This window comes from Rhamphochromis sp. 'chilingali', assembly GCF_963969265.1.
Source record: "Rhamphochromis sp. 'chilingali' genome assembly, chromosome: 22".
NCBI classification, from domain to species: Eukaryota; Metazoa; Chordata; class Actinopteri; order Cichliformes; family Cichlidae; genus Rhamphochromis; species Rhamphochromis sp. 'chilingali'.
This window is the reverse complement of record NC_137950.1, coordinates 13,789,114-13,804,747: the sequence shown is the minus strand read 5'-3', so window position 1 is coordinate 13,804,747 and position 15,634 is coordinate 13,789,114. Positions and strand designations below refer to the sequence as shown.

General features: G+C 43.0%; 1 protein-coding gene across 1 annotated transcript; it reads right to left on the bottom strand.

The window, feature by feature from the left end:
- Positions 1-224: 224 nt before the first annotated feature.
- On the bottom strand, positions 225-14,779 carry LOC308390768 (ubiquitin carboxyl-terminal hydrolase 31-like). The gene is made up of 16 exons (XM_080873042.1): positions 13,340-14,779; positions 9,290-9,427; positions 9,073-9,161; positions 7,954-8,046; positions 7,552-7,687; positions 7,301-7,451; positions 6,943-7,123; positions 6,746-6,857; positions 6,557-6,651; positions 5,953-6,030; positions 5,012-5,141; positions 4,749-4,868; positions 4,446-4,671; positions 4,209-4,367; positions 3,141-3,293; positions 225-3,051 (listed from the first exon to the last, which is right to left on the bottom strand). The coding sequence occupies exons 1-16, from the start codon at positions 13,877-13,879 to the stop codon at positions 1,514-1,516; spliced, it is 3,939 nt and encodes a 1,312-aa protein (XP_080729168.1). The 5' UTR covers positions 13,880-14,779; the 3' UTR covers positions 225-1,513.
- Positions 14,780-15,634: the final 855 nt, after the last annotated feature.

Genomic DNA, 15,634 nt, shown 5'->3' with positions numbered 1-15,634 from the left:
CATTCATATGAACTCTATATTACTCTGAGGAAATGTGCAAACAAAGCTTTAATAAAGATGCCTTTACATGCTCTCCGATGCTGGCCTTTGAAAAAAAAAAAAATAATAATAATAATAATTAATATATATATATATACATATATAAATATATAGATATATATATATACATGTACATATACATATATATACTTGGAAATAAATACACATCCAACAAGAGTGGCACTTCTACATACTCAGTGTGGGCATTTACAAGAATCTGCTTGCATAGTTAAGTGCATGCATAAGCAATTTATCATGCAACAACTGTCACATACTTCAGGAATAGTGATCTCTTTTTCTCGGGTCTACAGTCAGTGCGTTCTGCGGAGTACTACTCTGTATTGCAAGCTAAGATGCGCACAAGCTGTGATGTGGCATGTGAAGACAGAGGACAGGCTGTCTTTGAGCATGTTGTTTATGCGGTTTTTTTGTACATTAACCCTGTGTTCGTCTGGGAGGAATGTTTGGAGACGTCTGGCAGTCTGAAGAGGCTCGATTCCCCACAAGGGAACCTGGGCACCGCAGTTAAGTGTTGGCGTCAGCAGCTGGAGGGCAGGGGTGGTTTTGAGGGGTTATTACAGGTTAATAAACACAAATGTTAAGAACCATGGTGGACCGAGGATCTCCAGACGTTAGACACTGATGACGCACGTTTCACTCCTCAGCTTCTTGGCGACAGTCAGAATGTGGTCGAATAAAAAAAGAAGAAAAACTTTGTTTTTTTCTGTTTGTTTTTTTAAAGGCTATTGCAGAATTACTACGTCAAAAAAGAGCACATGTAAACAGCGGTTCGCACTAAACAGGCGTTATTGTGTTTTACTTGAAATGACATTTTCAGTGCTTGATAAATATTAAAATCGAGTTACAAATTTACCAACACCTGCAGTTACACAACTTTCGATTAAATACTTCTCTGCGATTATCTGAGGCACTGATGTTTGTCGTTGACATAATGGCTCTCGATACTGGAGGAGAGCTGTACGTAAAGATCTTCTCTTGAAAATAATTTGCTGCATCAGCATGTTAAAAATTGCCAGTAAACTTCCTTTGGTGACTGAGTGAGTCCGTGTTTGAAAAGTTCCTTTCTCCTTTCCGCATCCACTTTCCAACTTGTGCAAAGTGACTTTTATTCTCGCTATGAGCTGCTCTTCTCCCGACGATGCTACAGACAGAACAAGGCAATAATTTAAACACAAGCCCATGCTTATTTACAACACAGTATAATACGCCTGAAAATCAATGCAATCCATACAAAGTGCTTCTGTTAAAATCCATTCCTAAATAACTATTTAACAATGTGGGCAAGAGGTGTCCAATATGGCAGCTGGTATTCAGTGACCACTGAAAAGCTACAGGTGCTTCAAAGTTGTTTTGCCAGACATGCTTTGTGTCTGGTTTGATGGTTAAAAAGAAACAGAAAAACACCTCAGAGCTGCACTTTAGAGAGATTGTTTTTCAGACCCTCGGAGTAACATCACTTGGATTTCTGGCTAGTTTGTGTGGAGTTGATGGGGATCTTTCTGGACTGTAATGTCTTTTTAGCCGGCTCTTTCTTTGAAGGGTCCTTTGCAGTGGCAGGAGACTGAGCTGCTGTTTCTGCTCCAGAAAGCTTTGATTTTGTGGAGGGCAGCAGTGAGTGCTTGGCGGAACTTGATGCCTTAGAGGACTCCTTGTCTTTGGCTGTGCTCGCGTTGGACTCCGAGGCCACGCACAATGTTTTTTTGCTCGCTCCGTGCGGGACTCCTTCTCTAGATGCGCTCCCACCACTCTCCTCTGGACTTCCTTTCCCCTCTCCTGCCCCTGCTTTGCCGCTATCACTTGGTTTCCGGGTCTCTTTAGGCCTCAGAGCAGTTTTAAAGAAGGACAAACCTTTGTCCTCTGTCTTACTGCTCCTCTGGGGGCCTCTTAGCGGTGGAGCTGTATTTAAAGAGGAAACACCTACACTTGAGGATCGGAGACTAGTAATGGAGGAGCTACTGCTTGAGCTCCGGGCTGCTGCTCTGTCTTCCATAGCCTTGCCTGGCCTGCCCTCAGCTCTACTAGCAGCGCTCAGCCTGGAGGGAGGACCTCCATGGCTAACTTTCTTCTCTAACGCCGTATTGGTCCGTGACGATTCACGGCTAGTGCTCCTGTCTGCTGCTCTGTTCCTTCCTGAAGCGGAGCTTTTCTCACTAACCCCTCTGGGTGATGTCCTCCTCTGAGGGTGTGAGTTTTGTAATCCGGGAGATCCACTCTTTTTCTGTGCAGCCAACTCAGGATGTAATACCTCCGTGGTTTGGGATGATCCTTTTTTAGAGGGGGTTGCTGTTCTGGAGGAGCCGCCCTTGCAAATTTTAGTGCTTCCATCGCTTTTGTCTTTTGGCGTTGATGGTGCCGCTGCGCTTTTGGATTGTGTTCGAGACTGTGACTTATCAATGGCCGGAGATGCAGGAGAGAGAGAGCTGGATGACGTCGAGGAGGTGGCAGCGCGCTTCTTTGGGCTCTTTTCGCTCTCCAGCCCAGTCTTGGCAGAGGACCTTTTGACACCGCTGCTGTCCACGGCCACAGTCCTTGGTTTCACCTCCTTTGCAGCTGCACCATGTCTTGGACTGACCTGTTCAGCCCCAGCCAGTAAATTGTTGTTATCTCCTGCCTGGATGGAGCTCCTCTGATCTGCCTGCAGCACAGCTTTCGAGTGCACCTGCTCTATCAGCCTTTTAGCGCCTCCATTACTCTCCAAAGCACCAATAGCCGACTTGCCCCCTGACAGTTTATCTAACTTCGGTGACCCAGTGAAGCAGGAGGTAGACTGCTTGGTATCAACCACCTCTCCTATCCTTTCCAGTACTGGGGAGGAGGAGTGGGACTCCAGGGAGAAGCGTGAGGGAGAGTTGGAACGAAGCTGGAGCTTAGCAGAGTGGGGCCAGGATGGTTTAGCACCGTTTTCACTCAGTGCTAAGGGACTTGCGATGGAAGATCTTGAGGAGAAAGTTTGCCTTTGCATGCCTCTCACTGCTGGTCTGGAAGATAAACCTGCAGGGGAGAGAACATGCATTAAGAAAATAGTCATGCTTGTCAGCTGAAAAAAACACATGTAATTGTGTGATATTAGTGTTCTTTACCATCATCTTCACTCCGTTCACCAGCAAACTCAGCAGACTCAGAAAGAGAGGCCAGCGAGGTGCGTCTGGAGGACCCTGATGAGGCTTGGCTAGGTGGACGACTTCCTATCAGCCGACTAATCCAGTGCTCACACAAAGAGGAACTGGTGGAACCTGAGAGGCCAAACAGACAGACAGTGGTTGAACATCTATATATTATGAGCATTACAGGATAATTTAATATGTGAGGTATGAGGTGCAATAAAAAAGTTCCAGGATACAGCACATAAAAAATAAATATCAAAAACCTTTAAGGTCATCTGCTCATGAACCTTCAGACCTTCTACTTTTAGATCTCTGTGATGTGAGCCGGATTTCTCTCAGTGTCTGAAAACAGGAGCCCTTAAAAATTATTTTCATTTTGGGCAAGTGTGCAAAGTCACAGGGAAGCAAATCTAACCAGTGGGTTTGTATGCCACCACACAGTGGAGTTCTCCACAGTGTTTCCCTTCAAACACCACAGTCACACCCTGGAGGATGAATTCCCAGTGCTTAATCTCATGACTGCTGAGGAAAAAAGAAGAAGAACCACCTGCTCCCTGCACGATGCTCCATCTTCAGGCTTTGAAACTGTAGAGTACATAAACTGCTGAAAGTGCTCAGTGGTAGCCACAGACCGAGCACTCATCACCAGCATTGATCATCCACAGCAAATTTGAATCAGTTTGAATGTTTGCCCTCTGCACTGTTTTAACAGATGTGCTAGTGTAAGTGTTTATAAAGGAACTTCCAAGGAATAATATAGCAACAGTGGTAAAACCAGGTCGCCTACAAATCACAGTCGGTGGACCGATCTCTAACTCCTTCAGCCCACTTGTGCAGGATCCTGAACCTCAGGTTTCCCCCAATGCATCCATGTGAGAGTGTGTGCAAATGTTAGAAAGGTGATATACTAGCACCAGTCCATTTACCATTTAGGTGCATGAGAAAATGACTCAAAATTGTGTTCCTTTTTATGGGTTTATTGCCAAATGCTTTTTCTTGCATATTGGACATGAGTCTGCACACAGTAACATTGTCACAAATTACCTCCCACAGAACTGTTGGCAGACCAGGACGGGATAGTTGCACGTCGTTGATAAAACAAGATGTAAGCAGTCTGCTTGCAGACCTCATCTTCAGATATGGGATGAACATCGCTATCATCAAAGCAGTACCACTGCCCATCGATGGAGTTCTTACAGTGAGCTACAAGACACAATGAAATAAAACAACATAAATATCCTGGAGAGCTTCTGTACCCAGCTGGATATGGTGCTTCCTCACCTGTGTAATGTCCTCCCTGCATGGTCCCATGATGGTTACACACCGCATACAGGTCATAAAGGTAGTCCTCTGGATCACGACCCATCCCGTACGGCCGTCTCCATGGCGACCAGTGGGAGGGCAGACTCCAGCTGCTCTGGCTTCTCTTTACCATATGAGGTGCCATGTCCATGCCCGTAAGCGGGAACTTCACCATGTTCTGCATCTTCATTCGCCGATCCCCGTCCTGTAGAAGCAATACGTTTAAGTTTGGGGTTTTTTTTGTTTTTTACTTACATCGTATGAAAAGATACAATCTTGCACCTGTCTGAAGCGTTTCAGGTGAAGTATGAGGATGTCTGGCAGGGTCCACAGGCTGAGTTTGATGCTGCCTTGCTGAAGCTGCTTACAGTGTGGACAGCGCCATGCATCATCAGGAGCAAGCTGAAATTAATGTGAAAACGCTTTAAAGTGGCAAACTTTAAGCACAAAACAGGCTTTACGCTCTGCACCCCTGCATGCAAGGGGAAATATATATATTTTAATCAGTATCAGTAATATTTTTTGTGCAGGTCACACCAGCATACCTGTTCCTCTTTGGTGTAGAGTTGAAAGCACTGGGCGAGTGAGCAGGTCTGAGGCTGCAGATGCTGCTCCTTCGCTTGCCGCACACTTTCAGCATCGGGGATGTACTCGTCCTCAGTTCTTTTGAACAGACTGTGGGCGTAACACAGCCGAAGTCACAGAGGGAATACACAACTTCAAAAGAGTTACTATACAGCGCTGTGCTAAAGTCACCCCTCATGTCTTCACATGTTTTATATATATGAGAAAACACATAGAAATAGAGCATATAAGGGAAAAAAAGAGTTTGTACAATTCCAAAGAGCTTGAAAGTCAATATTTGGTGGGAACATCATGACTCTTCATTATTCTCTTGTAATTTCTTTAAGTAGTCTTCAGGAATAGTTTTTCAGAGTTCTTGAAGGACATTCAAGGCTCTTCCTTGGATGTTTCTGCCTTTTGTTCTGTTCTCTGTCAAGATGATCCCACACTGCTTCAATAATGTTGAGTTCTGAGCTTTTGGGAGGCCAGTCTACGACTGATAGTGCTGTATTGTGTGTTGCTGTTTTTATTTATCGAGCTCTGCATTTACTGAAATTTAGTTTAAGATCATTGCCGTGCAGAAAATCAAAGTCACTGCCAATCAGACACTTTCCAGATAGTGTTGCATGGTGGAACAAAATCTGATGGTACATTTCTGCGTTTATATTTCCATGAATTTTGACAAGATCCCCAACACTGCTGGCTGAAGTACAGCCTCAAACCATGACCGAGCCTCCACTGGGTTTTACAGATGTCTGTAAATACTCAATGTTGTACCGCTCACCTGACCTCCTCCGTTTCTACAGACAACAATTTGAACCAAAAACTCTTATTTGGATTCATCACTCTATCAGTCCATCATTTTTTTAGTCCAGTTCTTGTGTTAATTTTGTGTGTGTGTGTGCGTGTGGGTGTCACGTACTAGTCTTTCGTCTCCTTGTCCCACTCAACAACAATTTTGACATGAGGGGGTCCTCCAGGACCACAGGACTTGTATGCTCTGTTAAAAGTTAGACCAGAGACACATTAAATGTTTAATTTTACACATTTAACTGGGTTTTTTAATTCATTATTATATTTATTATCATAAGCACAGAAAGATTTACGCCTCCTCTAGAGGTAATTTCTGTTTTAGATTTTCACCACTAGCCGCTATTAACCATTGTCCTAGTATTGAAGTCATCATCAGAACTTGTGATGGTGACCATGTTTTTTGTTTTAAAGTTTAGTTTGAACGAGTCTTTGTTTGTTCATGTAACACAAGCGGAGCAAATGTCACTCACAACTTTCTTTTCATTAAAAAAAAAATCCATGCAACAACCCCAGAGGTCGACAGCCTCTGTGAAGAAAATCTATTAGAACCAGACAAGCTATCAGACATCTCAGGATTTATTTTGACATCAATACCAATGAAGGTTCGCTGAGGCTCTTCAATCACCTTCAACTGGACAGAACACGCCACAGGATTTCTACAATGAAATTCAGGTGGGGTAACACTGCATCCTAGCGGGGATATGCGGCATTACCTTTCCACAGAGGGATGGCAGAGAGGCTGCTCCTCCTGAGGCAAGAGATATGTGATTCCAACCACTCCTACCACACGCAAAGTGAAGGGCCCCACCTACAGGGCGTCAAGGGTAAGACAAGAAAAAACTTAATCTTCATTAAAAGCTTATCACAATGTGAGGTTGCTGTGTTTACGTCATAATATGCACCTGTACAAAGACTCCAGGGCGCAGAACATGCCTCATTTTCTCCAAAATCTCTTTCTGTAGTACATCCCAGGTCACTGTACGCTCCAAATATAGAATAAATGGATTACCGAACCTGGGGGAAAATAGAAAAACAGCAAGTTTTAGAAGATTTGTGGATTAAATTTGCAATTCTTACACAGCTCTGTTCATTAAAGCACCTGCGTCCTTGCTGTCCAGCGCAGGCTCTGTTGCACACCAGCAGGACGATCTTCTCAGCCTGCCCGCTGTTCTTATTGGGACTCTGAGGTGGTGTTGTAGGCTCTTGTATTTGTGTGGCCATCCTGTTATTATCTGTCCCATACTTCAAGTTGTTCTGATTGAGATTGGCATGTGGGCTTCCTGAAACGTACACAGAAAAAGTTCAAGTTGGGGGGGGAAAAACCCACGTGCTCCCTTGTGAAGTGTTTCCAAAAATCAATCCAACATGCTGCTTTACCTTCCCAAAAATGAAACATTTTGCCTGTTTTTGTCAACCCACTACACTGAGACAAAGAGTGAGTAAACAGGATGTCGTACCACATCGCTTGGAGCGGATCTGCTCCGGTCTGAACAGCTCGGGTGTCTCGAAAGCAAAGATGGAGTCGCTCTCCTGAATGATCTCGAGGTCGTCGTCATCGTCACAGAAGGAGCGATGGAAGCCATCGTAGTACATTTCAGTGAGAACAATCTAAGCAGTGACGGGGAATCAAAAAAAACCAAAACACTAAATTACTGATGCGGGTTCATTAACAGGAACACAAAGAGGAAAGTTTTAAATGAGGCCTCACCTGTTGGGCAGGTATTTTGGTCTCTTGGGCCACAGCTTGTCTCAACCTGGACACGGTGCCAGAGAGGGGCACCGCCACCCCGACTCTCATACAGTGGGAGCACTTTCCTTGATACACCACTGTCACATACAGGGGCCTGCACAACAGAACGACTGGATTTAATTGGCTGTTTCATAACCATGACTGGACCGATGTTCCAAAGATAGACAGCATCTTCTAATTTTAGCTTTTTCCTGTCACATCTCTCACAGTGTTTGTCTGGGCTCGGTTTGACACTCCCTTTGTTTCCAAGCTTGGAGTTCAGACAGGATCTTGTCTCATTACAGTTTTGGATACAGGGACTTTTTTTTTAATTGTATGATGGATTGTCTTACTTCTAAACTAGACCCAGAGTCACCTTACCTTGTGTGAGGTACCGGGATTGGCAGTGAGATGCAGAGGAAAGGATCAAAGGTGTTGCTCTGTTTCTGGCAGTGAGGGCAAGTCAGGGAGGATCTAATCAGAGAAACAAGGAGAATTAATGAATTACAACTGACACCACTTTTATGTTCTTATATGAAGCTGAATAGTTGAGCCAGATCAAATTTATTCCTAAGCTCAGGCTCCTGGGAGGCTTCCCATCATCCCATCATGCACTAAGCATTTCTTCTTTCCTGACCTCTTTTCAATCTCTGTATGTTTATACACCACTGCTACATTTAATCACTCTCAATTATAAAACTCTCATAATTTGTCTTTAATTCTGCCTCCCTCTGTTGTCTCCTCACAGCTGATGACTGTCCCTCCCTGATCCTGGTTCTACTGGAGGTTTCTTCACATTAAAAGGAAGTTTATTCTTCTCACTGTTGCCAAATGTTTGCTTTTCAGGGTTATCTGACTGTTGGGGTTTTCTTTTTAATACTGCAGAGTTTTTACCTTACAATATAAGGCAACTGTTAATGTGAATTGGTGCCATATAATAAAACTGAACTGAATTTTAAGTTTCTTGGGCTTTAAATAAAAGGAAAAGAAAAAGAAGAAAAAGAAGCAACAGCAGCTTTGAACCTGTAATCATAATAATGGCCAGCAGGGGGCAATTGCTCCAGTTACAGAAAGAAGTCTGTAAAGACTGAGGAAATGACTCCACTTCTCACTTGATTTATGAGTTCAGTGAACACTTTTCTGGTGAGTTTATGGTCTTGAAAATGTATTTTCATTCTTATTTAACACTGCTTAACACTTTCTAGGATAAAACATCCACAGCAAAGAATCCACAAACTAATGAGTGATCTCGCTTTCCATTTGCAGTGTTTGGTTTGATGTCAAAGTCACAGCTGTGTATAAATATCCTCATCTATACCAATGTGGATTCGACCTGTGATCGGCGTTTCACTTGGATGTTTATCACATGGGCAATTACTCTCAGCATAGAAAACAAAGGATGTCGAGGATTTTCTTAACTACGTATGTATGTTTTGTAATACAAGCACGGTGCTAAAGAGTCAAAACAAATGTGCAACTGCCAGCAACTGCAAATTTTACCTGTATTGTGCCTGAAACAGCTCCTGTACAAAAGAGCCAGGTGCTGGTAGTGGAGATCCTTCAGGGACAGTTTCTTCTTCTACTGGAGGCTGAGAATAAACAACAGCAGCAGTCAAGAAGCAATAAAATGTTCAGAAATTACCGAATGCGCAGTTGCATATCTGTTTACTTTAGGACACAGCGGTAACACGTAACTGTGATCTAAATCAGTGTTTACCTTCCTGGGGAGTCTGCTGTCCAGGGGGACAATTTGGTTGAGGTCTTCATGAACTCTATCAAGCAACCAGAGGAGGAATTCTTGGGCATCGTGCTGGGAGTTGCCCTTGAATTGAAGGGCACTCTTTGACACTACATTCTGCAGACAACAGCAGAAAAAAAGAAAAATCAAGGAATTGGATGGATTTAAGTGGCTTGCACAAAAAAAACAAAGATGTAGTAAAAGTTCACAGAGAGCGACTCGTTCCCTTTTTCCACCTTGCTTAACTGTGAAATATTCAGCTATGTTTAATCAGGACAACGATTAGCAGAGTCCTAAAGGTCAGGCCAAGCTTTTTAAAGCAAGGACACTGGCTGAAGCTTGACCTTAAACAATAAGCTGCTGGAGATCAAAACAGTGCGTACTCTACAAAGCCGCCCAGGCTGGAAGCTGTGAAGTCACCTCCACGCAGAGGCTATCAAATGTCACACAAGGTCAAAGATACGAGCGGCACTGGGTACTGTGTGGCCGCTCAGCCTCTCCTATGGGACAGTCGTCCTTATTTTAGAGCAGTTACAAAAGCAGCCTCAGCGCTTTTGTGCAAAATGGTGCAAAAAAAAACAGGGCCAGGCTATCTTGTGTGGCTCAACCACAAAGGTTGTCTTTAAGTAAAGAGATCTGAGATGATATCAGTGATTCATTTTCTAAATACCCAGGTCTCTTTTAAACACTGCACCTTCACAAAAATAGAACCCTATAAACTGCTATGCTGTGTGTATTTTTGGTTAACGACAGACAAGACACTGTGAAAAAAATGGGATTGTTATTCCCATAGGGCAAAGCTAGGGATGCACAAAATGTGAAATTCTAAGCCAATAGCAACTGTCCTGATTGTCCTGAGTGCCACTGTATTTGGTTTTAGTCGTTACTCCCTGTTTTCTTCGTTGTGCGATATAAAAACAATGGCTGAACTGTTTCAGAGTCTTTTATTGTTCATCGCACTGTTTGTCAACGTCTAGCTGATAAAAATCGGCCAATGCCATTGGTTTATGCTGTTTTTTGCCAACAGGCCAATAACCAATCAGTATGAAAGTGGCTTGATACTGATGCTCAGCCTGTGTAACTTCATTCTGAATTCATCAGTTGGTGATAATATTTAAAAAGTAATATTAAATGAGGCACTGCATTAAAGCTGTGATATCTTTCTCATAATGCATCATTAGCCTGAGTTGTTGGCTTTTTTTCTGCCAAATAAGTGCCCTCACATTTCATACCCCAAACCTCTGGTCTGCAATGCAGAGTTCAAAATCTAAATTAAAAACCAGTGACACCAACAAGGCACTACAAAAATCCCCAGTGCCAGGAAGGACAAACTGTTTTCCCAGGCTGTGCACTCAAACACTTTTGCGTGACTCTTACTGACCTTCGTTTGTACCTTTGCAGTACATTTGACCAGGATTTTAGCTGAACTTGTAGTTCAACTTAAATGTCAAATACCAGGTTGAGCTTGAAAGGATTAAATAAGTGTTAAGTAAATGTGCCATAAAATGAATGAAACCACCACACAGCAAAAATATAACTATGTTTCCCGTGTATTTAAAAGGTGCACGATGTATGTATGTGCATTTATAACACCTGATAAAGAAAAAGTTTAAAAGTTTTTAAAAAGAGCTAGAAGGAGAAACAGGAGAAATAGTAGTTTATCCAACAGAGGGCAACTTCTCTGTTAGCAACACTCATAAAAAAAGTAGTCAAAGACTGATTGTAACAGTAAAAAAGTTTAGTTTTTTTTTTTAAATTATCTTAGTAGGAGAAGCTACTTTTGGCTGCTCCCATATTCGCAAGTCGTTGCCACAACAGATAGCCCTGCATGGTTTTCCATTTTTTTGTTTTTGTTACTTTTTTGGTTGATTTAGGATTTGCATCTTCTCCCAGATTTGAACTGGAGAACTTTGCTTATTAGACAAATATTATCTTAGTAACTGCCCATAAAAAGCTACACACGATGAATGTCATGCAAAGCTGTTCATATTTCATGGGTCTGAAAGAAAAAATATCGGCTGACATATTGGATTTTTAGATCATCAAATATCAGTATCAGTACGGGTTTTAAAAAATATCATATCAATATTATCATCATATAATTTGCTTTGTTTTGTTTTGTTGGGGGGGGGGGGGGGGGGTACAAATGTTGAATGTCTCATGTTGGCACTGTCACAACACTTTACTCTGTGTGTAGAGTGACTGCATTGGCTTTGACACTTGACCCTGTTACAGGAAGCCACTTCAATGTCATCTGATATTTATGCTTTTATCTACATTTAGTTTAATTCTGTTTCATTTTTCTTTGTTGGATTGGATATTTTTACACATTTGAGATATTTAATACACTTTTTATTTATACTTATTTTATATAATTGTATTTATTTTGATCTTTTTTTAAGATATTTGTTTTGTGATATTGTATTTAAATTTTTAGCTATATGCCAATTCTACTTTGTAAGCAGTTTTGTTAAGTCTTTTTAGTGTGTTTCACTTAATGTTCAGCTGGTATAACAAAGGAACTTCCAAACTCTTTGGACAAATAAAATCTCATCTTAAGATGAGATGTGCAGAAGTGCAGACTTGTGCAAAGTCTTTGAGATTTTAGGTAGTGTACTACAACCAAATCCTCAAACCAGCGGCTTCTGAGAGAGAATGGACGATAAAATAATTCCCTTGTGTTCTTATTAAATCTCCCTAATGGTCTTTAAGTGCTTCCAGTTTAGGCTCAGATTGTGGTTTAAGAAAAGAGGTGGAAAATTAGCAAATGTCCATCTTTAATGTACACAAACCACAACAAAGTTTGCTTTGCTGAAGTCCAGTTAACAGCATTTAAGGTTGTAATAGTATTTTTTAGACATTTGAAGAGAAAGATCCATTTGTACTGTGTGTGTGTGTGTGTGTGTGTGTGTGTGTGTGTGTGTGTGTGTGTGTGTGTGTGTGTGTGTGTGTGTGTGTGTGTGTGTGTTCTCCCAAATATCTATGAAATGACACTTTTAAAAGCACCAGTTGGAAGCGTTACTAATGTTACTAGAAAACACTTGTATGCTGCAAAAATCCTACATAGTTTTATTCTGTTTTTTTAAGGTTATATTCACCCATGTGTCCATGTCCAGTTCAACATGTTTAATGCTTCTGATGATGAAAATAATCTATATCCAGCTGGACTGTTTGCAGTTTGGCTGGCAACTAAAGCAGAAGAAAATAGACAGAAATAGCAACATTGTCAAGAACAAAGAATGCGCTGTATGGCCCGTTTCTGTTTAGTCTCTCTCCACTTTGTATTGAACTTTTCAAGAACACATCATGAGTGAGAAAACACGTCTTTTGTTATGCAGAAGCAAATCTTTGTGATCGTGACAGGCAAACTTTTCATCGCCGGGACGCAGATTTAAGAGATGACAATGAAAAACAGACAAGGCTGGAAGCAAAAAGCTGATACAGTCAGCTTCAATACAGCTCTGCTCAAGATTCTGTTTCATTTACAAGGAAGAAGTGTTAGTCCTATAAACACTGACTTTTCACGGATCACTGGGATTCTACTATAAACACTGTACTGCTTGTAAAGTGCATATATGGCTGCCCCGTGTATGACAATCACACCTGGATCAAAGTCAGAAACACAAAGTGGCATATCTAAAATATAAAACTAATCATCTTTGTAATATTTAAGGAGTTCACACTCAGATTTATCTTCTAACCATGTAAGTTTAGAGAACATAAAAAACACATTGATTTGTAGCCAACCACTTAAAAAGTAGGACTCAGTTTGTTGCTCAAGTTCACTTAGTTGCACTTAAGAGGCAAAAACTTGGACTATAAGGTGCAGCTGGTTGTCCCATAAGCTCATATCTAATCAAACGTTAGATGACTGTTGAATTTGGAGCTCAAAGAAATAAAAAAAAATATTGCAAAATAAAATAGAAACACAACTTAAATCTAGTGTATTTTGGACACTTTCTGCTTGCTTGTCAAACTTGTGCAGACCCACACAGAGCGAGGGTCTTTATATGGGTCTCCACGACCTACCTTAAAGTCTCTGCTGTGCTGAGGAGTGTACTCGAAGGTCCACAGAGCCCGAACCAGTCCGGACAGCTGCTCGGTTACCTCCCCTGTCTCCGGCTGCTGCTGGCCTCCCCCTTTTTTCTGCATCAGCACCCCGTTGGACTTGGCCTTTTCGTTGTTGCTTGTCGTCTCTCCACCTTTGAACTGCTCCAAAGCAAGGTACTCAGCAAAGAGCTCTGTGTTGCTCAGGCACTGCAAGATAGCGTTCATGAAGCAGGTGTTGCCGTGGTTCTTGAGCCCGGCGACACCGGGCACCTTATCCCCAAAGGGGAAACCCCCGCAGTCGCTGTCATCCGACGGGAGTGACCCCCCAGTGGTGTTGGGGAGCAAAGTTGCCTCGTCGGTCTCATCCTCGGCGGCCTGCTCGTCGGTGCCAAAATGAGACAGAGTCGAGAGAGTCCGGAGAACTCTGCTCATAAAGCTCCCCACGGAGCGCACCGAGCTCCTCCGGAACAGCTTTTTGCTGAAGGATTTCTTCTCCTTGTTACTCACAACTTTCGACATGATTGCTTTTTTTCTCTCTCTGCCCCTCCGATTTCACACCTTAATTACAGAGAGGGCCCCCACTTTTCAGAGAAACACCCCGTGCCCGCGCACTGACAGCTCCCCGCTCTGTGGTGCTTTACGGGAGGCCTGAGCATATTTCACTGAAACGTAAAGGCCTGGCAGTTCTTGGGATCATATCATTAGGAGACAGCAGAGTACAGCATCAAATCATCGGCCCACTTGCAACACTGCGTCGGATTGCATAAACTGCCTCCGCGGAGAGCCGCTATCAGGGCGCTTTACGTGAATGCCAGGGGTAGTCCCGCACCCGCCAGCAGTCATCGTCATTTCAAATGGTGACATATCATCACCCGTTTCTTTGTTAGGGTGCTGGAAAAGGAAAAAGAAAGCACGGCGCTGATGGGGCTCGGGTATCAGTGTCAGGCACACATAAACATCAAATCCACTACTCGCAATTAGGCTGAGAGTGACGAGCGGAATTCCTCATCATTTATTATTAAACAAACCGCAGCTCCACCCTTTTAAAGGTATTTCTTCTGACCCCGGCCATCGAATCCGCGCTGACGTTGAGAACCGGTGGGTCGGAGATATGAACCAAGTGAACGTCTTCCCTAAATCGACTCCACGGGCGCGCTGCCAAACTGAGGAACCCCCGACCGAAGCGACACAGCGCGCCGCTCCCTGGCGTTTGGCTGCTGCGGGGCATCTCTCCCTGCGCCAAACGCGTGAAGCGGACGTTCCCGTTTCTCCATCTGAAAGTTTGTTGTCCTTTTTTTTGTTTGTTTAAATACTTGTCCGCTTCGTGCGCCTTAATTCCGCCTCCGAATGAGATTCACGGCGAGGCCGCTTCTCCCGTCTCCATCACCACCATCATCATCTGTGGGTAACGATACTGCAGGCAGGGCGGTAACGGCTGACGTCAGGGCCAAACACTGGTCCATGTTGGAGGAGAGCAGGTACAGCGGCATGTGATGATGCTCCGTGTCTGTTTGTGGACAGCGCGGACGCCGATCCCAACCAATCCGGTAACAGTGGTAATATATTACTCTTTCACATTATTTTACATTATTTGCAGCTGAGCTTATAGCTGGGGGGAAAGGACAACAAAGGAATTTTTGTTTTAAAAAACCCCATAAAATTTAATTAAAAAACAAACAAACAAATAAATTATGTAAAAATGTTGCCAGTTGCTATGGATTGTTCTACAGTGGCTACACAAAAGACACAACACAGTTATTTTCATTATCAGCTGATTTTTCCCGATAATGTAGGCTATTGCTGGGCCACTGGCATGTCGGGAAATCGTGGAAAAGTCAGATTAATTAGAATTTATTTTACTTATATGGGCCTAGCGACAGTTCAAGACAACAGTCGTTTCAAGGCAGTTGATGTTGTAAGGTAAAGGCCCCACAATATTCACAGCTACCCAACAATAACATGATCCCCTATGAGCAAGCATTTGGCAACAGTGGGGAGGAAAAACTTCTCTTTAACAGGAAGACATATTTGGGTGAACCAGGATCGAAGGATGTAGCCATCTGGCAGCTGGTTGGGCAGATGGCTGCACCAAAAGTAGAGCAATTCTCCCTAAAGACTCAGTCACACTAGACTACTAATACCTGTGGGGAGCTCCTTAAAGAAAAAAAAATGAGTGGATTTCATTTCCTCACATTTAGTGAATGACTGCAAGTAAGTGTGTGGGACCAACTGGTCACAGGACCACAATTATTTGTTATTGGTTGCCTCCCACCT

Excerpts from the sequence above, each read along its gene's own strand:
- LOC308390768 (XM_080873042.1), bottom strand. The coding sequence starts at position 13,879 with ATGTCGAAAGTTGTGAGTAACAAGGAGAAGAAATCCTTCAGCAAAAAG. Across the intron at positions 6,858-6,942 it reads GCTGGACAGCAAGGACGCAG|GTTCGGTAATCCATTTATTC; the intron begins GTGCTTTAATGA and ends ATTTTCCCCCAG. Across the intron at positions 4,672-4,748 it reads ACCTGAAACGCTTCAGACAG|GACGGGGATCGGCGAATGAA; the intron begins GTGCAAGATTGT and ends TTGCTTCTACAG.